This window comes from Pteropus alecto, unplaced genomic scaffold (assembly GCF_000325575.1).
Source record: "Pteropus alecto unplaced genomic scaffold, ASM32557v1 scaffold106, whole genome shotgun sequence".
Classification (NCBI taxonomy): Eukaryota; Metazoa; Chordata; class Mammalia; order Chiroptera; family Pteropodidae; genus Pteropus; species Pteropus alecto.
Genome location: NW_006442103.1, coordinates 9,883,954 through 9,890,525, shown reverse-complemented (window position 1 = coordinate 9,890,525; position 6,572 = coordinate 9,883,954). Strand labels below are relative to the sequence as shown.

Here is a 6,572-nt window from a genome sequence, read left to right as displayed (position 1 = left end):
CATGCAGATTTCCCTTCAACCTGCAGCTTCTCAGCAGGGTGTGGGTGAGGGGTGAGGTTGATTTAGCAGATCCCTCCCACAAGATTCACTGCTACCATGGGCAACAGTGGAGGACAGCAGCCCGATTTAGAAGAGATTTCTGTGCCAGGAGTCTCCTACCTGCTGTCTCTGCTACTTCCCAATCAGGCAAGGATCTGACTCTTTCCATTCTCAGTTGGTGGGCAGAGCAAGTATACAGAGAACTTGCTTCTGACACAAGGCCTTTTACACAGAGTGCGCCAGTGTTTCGTTGCCCTCCTCCCGCCGCACCCCCTTCCCAACAGGGAGGAGTGATGTGAGGCAGCGCCTGCTGTGGCGCTGACGCCTACCTCATCATTACTGATGGGCACAGAGGGATGCAGAAGGTTCCCGATCTCTCGGAGGTTCTCAAACCGCTCTGCCTCCAGCTTTAGCCGCTCCGCGTCACACTTTAGGATGGCTTCATCAATGAGGAGTCTGAGTTTTTTGATCTGTGACACTTTCAGGTTCTGTAGATGAATAGGTCAGGCCGCACCCAGGCCACAGAGTCAGGGACAGAGTAGCAAGCGATAAAATTCTGTTGCGCTAACCCTGTTGTGTTCTAATGACAGCTCTTGTCAGTGCGTTTTAAAAACAGACAATGAAGATGTTCAAAAAACTTGAGATTTATTCCACACTGGGATACATACAGTCTTGCCCTACAAATCCATTGGCATTTTCTTTTGGGGTGCTTAAGGCAGAGATGGATTGATTCTGAATACTATTCTTGTTCCTACATCTCAGGAATTTTAATATGTAGCTCTTTTAAGAGCCATTTTCTGATATTCTTGATTAAACCAATTTAGCATTCTATTATGTGCTACATTTAACCATTCTCCAGTAAGACTATAAATTTATTAGAAGCAAGAGACTTTGTTATAAGCTAATTTTGTATTCCTTACTACAGATGTTTCAAACAGTACTCCGACTTCTTGGGGAGAGCCCTTACCAGGTAGGGCCGGGCAGGAATAGCACCCCCGATCCAGCCCTTCAGGCAACTTTGTTTTTTGTGTGTGTTTATGCTCTCAGCTGTGCTTTTGTGCTATGGATTTTAAGACAAGGTTCAGTGACTAAAACCTTGACAATTACTGCGCTGGGTCCACTGTAGTGAATACTGACTAAATTACAGTTTATTGAAAAGCTCCTTGACTCTGTGAAAACAGTAATATAAACCAAACATGGTTAAGTTCCTGTTTTCTCTTCTTATCATTGACTCTTCCACTCCGGATCTCCATCTCTGCTATTAAATAAACACTCAAGTACATAACGAGAGTGAATGGGGACATGTCCCACTTGCAGAAATTCAAGGATGCCACAATGCTGTGCGGAGCACGGCGTCAGCATTTGCTCGTTCAGGAATAAGTTAAGATAAAAGAACAGAATCCTAACCTAGAAAGGGACAATAACTTACAGCTAAAGTGTCTGCCGTGAGGTTGTCGAGACTTAATACATTATCCGGAATGGACTCATCATCTCCCACTGGCTCTTTTTTCTGCAGGAAATAAAATTACAAACAAACAACACCATTAAATAAAAGAAAATGTCTGACATTGTTTTATAAGCGCATACCTAATTAACGTCATATAAACTAATCACAGAACTTTCTATATAACTGTCTCTAAAAGATGCAACATGTGGGAGAAAAATTACTCAATTGGAAGTGAGAAGTTTCAAGTCCCTGTTCTGCCACTTTCTAGCCTTTTGATCCTGGACAGAGCGATTAACTCACCAGGGTCAGAGAGCTGACATCATCAGGAACACAGGAAGAATGTCTGCCCTGTGTTGACAGCTATGGGCACCACGAATGCGTGAATGCCCACGTGCTGGGTGCTCAGGAACCAGCACTGGGACAGGGCCAACGCCTGGGCGTGCATCCTTGTCTACCTGCTAAGAACAGTCCCAGTGCTGAAGGCAAGGGGAAAAAATATATCATCTGATGAAATATTAGGGAGGCAAGGAAAACAAAATTTTTGAGGAAAAAAGTCACAAAATCTGAAACTAAGTTTAGGCAATTCGAGTCGGCAAAACAGCAGGGCTGTACCCAGGGCTCGACTGTTTCCCCCTCGGCTTCCTCACTTCGCCCTTCTTTATATTTTGCCAAATCGTAATTTTTAATTCTTGCCCATACCCACGGGAAGGATAATTTTAAGAGTCAAATTCTTCTTAAATTAAGGAAAATTATCAAAGGCCATTATAACAAGATATATAAGACCTCAGCAAAACTCTTACAAAAACAAGTTGAGAAGATTTAATGTCTGCTTTGCAAGTACAAATAAAATGATGTGTAGAAATCATGGTCAAATGTCCTAAAATTTTTAAAAATTCTATACATATAACAATAGGCAATTTATACAATCTCATTACCCACTGCACAAAATTGAATCCCGAGAAAATACTAAATCTTCTAAGGGTAAATGATTAGATATCCTTTAGGTTCATTACACATTCTCATACACCAAAGTGAGAAGTAGGAATTCTAACCATAACTCAACTCATACACTTCAGTGATTCAAGCAAATTATCTTAAAAAGTTGGAAAAGTCTGAAAGTATGAGAATGAGTCTTGACAAGAAAAAGCACAGATGACTGAGGTAGGAAAAAAACAGCCTAAATCTCAATATTTTTCAATGGTAACAAGATAGCTGAGGCTCTCTGGCTATCTGCCAATCTCGGAGGGCAGCAAATTCAAGTTTTGAGTTCAAGTTCTAGCTCTGCAACTAACTTATGGCATAATTTTAGGCAAGCCCTTAATTTCCTAAGCTCATATCCTTAACCTTCAGATAAGGCTGATAATAGTACTCTCTAAACTCCAAAGATCTAAACATTTGCAGCAAAGATCAAAACCAAAATGAGATGTATATAGAAGAGTTTTAAATACTTTCGAGCGCTATCTACACAAGTTAAAGCATTGCTAGTACCATTCCAATGGACAGCAAAGGAGAACACGCCTCGTTGCTATTGTAAATGAAAACACTCCCATCTTCCTGCTGTGAAAAACACTTGGCTGGTGCTATCTGTATTCTTGCTTCACAGAACACACAGGCAGGAGTATACATGGCAATTAACATAATTATGGGGCTTTTGACATGCAAATGATTAAGTACCATGAGTCCTATAGAAAGAAAATGGAATGATTATCAATTTCTACAGCCAGTCACAAGCTGAAAGTGTAATAAAATACAGTTAAAGAGAAGGATTCGGACTATCAGGAAATGTAAGGTACTAGCATCCCAAGGGAATCCTTTTGCTGTGCTTTTTACTAGTTCAGGTCTCAAATTTTTAATTTTTTGGTTTAGAGTTGCACAACTTAAAAATGAGACAGACTGTAGGTTGTAATGAATATGTTTTTAAAAACGTAATTAAAGGGTTAAAAGGGTATTTTTGAAGAAAGATTGAAAACATGCACTATTCTGGATACCAAAGAAAGGCCGAGCTGAAACTTAACATTCTGCAAGCATGGCAGGGCTTCCTGAATGAAGGCCAGTAACTACTTGCCAGCCATTGTTACTCCCAATTGCAGAATAACTACGATGTTCTAGGCATTGTGCCAGGTTCTCTACATTTAAAAAATTTAGTTCTCACAATTCTGTTCTATCAGCGACTGTTAGTATTGTCATTTCACAGACAAGAAAACTAAGGCTCAAAGTTAACTTGCCTCTCGTCACATAGCCAATAGCCCAAGATTTGTAGTCCCTACACCTGGGACAAAGAACTTGAAGTCTGCCATAATAAATTCCTTCTGGCACTGTAGTTTGTACCCAAGAAATAACTGGAAAGGATTACTGGTAGAATTTATGTTCTTATTATAAGAACAGAACAGATAATGAATGAGTGACTAGTGTGGCAGGAATCATATCTTGCTATAGACTGAATGTTTGTGTCCCCTCAAATTATATGTTGAAACCTCATCTCCAATGTGATTGTGTTTGGACAAAGGGTCTTTTAGAGGTGATTAGGTCTTGAGGGCAACCTCATAAAAGGAACCCCAGAGAGCTCCCCTCCTCCTTCTGCCATGTGAGGACACAGCAAGGAGACTCTCTGTGAACTAGGAAGTGGGCCCTCACCAAACACTAAATCTGCCCGTGCCTTGATCTTGGACTTCGCAGCTTCCAGAACTGTGAGAAATGTTTCTGTTGTTTATAAGCCGCCCAGTCTGTGATATTCTGCTATAGCAGCCAAACTAAAATATATCTGAAGACAGAAGATGGATTCACTGATGCTATAAAGTGCCTCTTCATTTCCTCCCCACTTTCTTTCTTCCTTTCTCTTTAAAATAATTTCCTCACTTTGGTAAGAAATTAGGTATCCCATAGAATTAGACACTAAATTAGAAATTATGTGAGTATTAGCTAAGAATAAGATTAAATACCTGTGCCCAAGCTCTCAAGGCCTTTACTCAGTTTTCTTACCTTCATTTTCTCTCCAATTGTCTTGCTGCATAGGTTCTTCAGCTTGTTCAAGTTGTCTGCCTGAAATCTGCCTGAAGAACATACCAAAGACATGCATATAATTAAAATTCCTCCTTCTTCTAATCATGGCTCCTAGGGCTCCTCTCAGCCCAAGGCCAGAATGCAGGCAGAGCTAACAGATCTGCCTCATGAAGTTGTGAAATCTTGTAGCTTTCGCATCTCAAACTTAGCTGGTATATGTTGGTGACTGCAATAGGGTTCTCCAGCATTTGGTGACAAGGAAAAGGCCATTCTGAGACTGAAATTAAAAAGTACCATAACTTGGATGATATCACAGTAGAATAATACATCTGAGAAATCTGGAAAATACTTAAGTAACTATAGCTTGCTCGATTATCTTAAAATTCTTTTAAAGAAACTATGTGTTGTGAAGGGGAATCTAGAAAGAGGGCAGTCATGTTTCTATTCCTGTGAACTTGAAATGATGACTAGAAATGAGACAGCACCTAGACATAGCTACTCTTTAAAGCTCTGTCAAACTGTAACTAAACTAAATTTACACTAAATTTTAACACATAATGATATAACTATCTTCTCATTCACTTATTTACATTGATTACAGAGATTGAGAACAGATTAGTGGTTGCCAGGGGTTAGATGGGGGAGAGGAAAGGGAATGAACTACGAAGGGACGGGGGGAATCTCTGTAGTGGTGAAGTGGTTCTTTGTCTCAAGTGTAGCAGTAGTTACACAAATCTATGTGATAAAATAGCATGGAATTATACACAGACACACACACACGAGTGCATGTAAAACTCAGGAAATCTGAAGTCTGTGAATTGCAGGAATGTCAATTTCTTGGTTTTTATATTGTCCAAATTATGTCAGATGTTATCATTGCGGGAAAATGGATGAAAGGTACATAGGCTCTCTTTGTACTATTTTTGTAGTTTCCTGTAAATCTGTAATTATTTTGGAATTAAAAGTTTTAAAAAAATTTTACTTAGTCCCTCCTATTTACAAGGCCCTGTGTTAAGGATTGAAAATATAAAAGAAAACACCCTGCTAGGTGCTGGGAAATAAAAGACAATAAGACAGTTAAAAAAATATTGTAACAATGCTGACTGTTTCAATCAATAAATACAGTATAACAAATGAACAGGACAAACAGAGACTTAGGGACATGGACAATGGACTAGTGGTTACCAGAGGGTAAGGGGTAGGGGAAGAGGGAAGAGGTAGACAGGGTAAAGGGGGTCAAATATAGGGAGGTAGGATGGGGTAAAGTGAGTAAAGGGGGTCAAATATATGGAAACTAGACTCTGGGTGGTAATCACACAATAGAATATATAGATGTCATATTATAATGTACACCCGAAAATTATATAATTGTATTAACCAATATTATCCCAATAAACTTAAAAAAATAAATATAGTATATTCCTTCATTATCTTTAATTTCTCTCAGCAATGTTTTGTAGTTTTCACTTTAGGGATCTTGAATATCATTTACTAAATCTATTTCTAGGTATCAGATGCTTTTTAATTGTTACTTGTATATAGAAATATCATTGATTCTATATATGGTATACATTGATCTTCCATATTTAATTTTAATATTTGAGATTCTGTACAATCAAGTCATCTGCAAATAGTGGCAGTTTTACTTCTGTTCCCATCTCTTATTTCTTTTTCTTGTCTTATATCATACTGCCTAGAACCTCCAGCGTGATGTGTATTAGAAGTGGTGATAGTAGACATCTTTGTCTTGTTCCCAACCTCAGGAGGAAAGTATTCAATATTTCATCATTAAGAATAATGTTAGCAATGGGTTTTTGATAAATACCAATAATCAGATTAAAGAAGTTCCCTTCTACTCTTAGTTTGCTGCATTTTATCATGGATTTCAACATAAAAAATAAACTTTGACTCCTATCTCACATCATACACCAAAATCAATATGAGATAAATCATCTATCTAAATACGAAAGGTAAAGTAATAAAACTTCTAGAAAAAATTGGAGAGTCTTTTCAGGACCTTGGGATATGGAGATTTCCTAAACCACACAAGGAGCACAAATTACAAAATATAAATAAATTAAATCTC

The 6,572-nt window shown here is 38.5% G+C and overlaps 1 protein-coding gene across 1 annotated transcript in view; it reads right to left on the bottom strand.

Annotated features, from left to right (window-relative positions):
* Window positions 1-6,572, bottom strand: part of SARS (seryl-tRNA synthetase) — a 17,076-nt gene that overhangs the window by 5,759 nt on the left and 4,745 nt on the right. The window contains exons 2-4 of the mRNA XM_006919592.3: window positions 4,466-4,536; window positions 1,469-1,549; window positions 369-527 (exon numbers count right to left, since the gene is read on the bottom strand). Of these exons, the coding sequence (XP_006919654.1) occupies window positions 369-527; window positions 1,469-1,549; window positions 4,466-4,536 (311 nt within the window). The remainder of the gene's footprint in view (window positions 1-368; window positions 528-1,468; window positions 1,550-4,465; window positions 4,537-6,572) is intronic.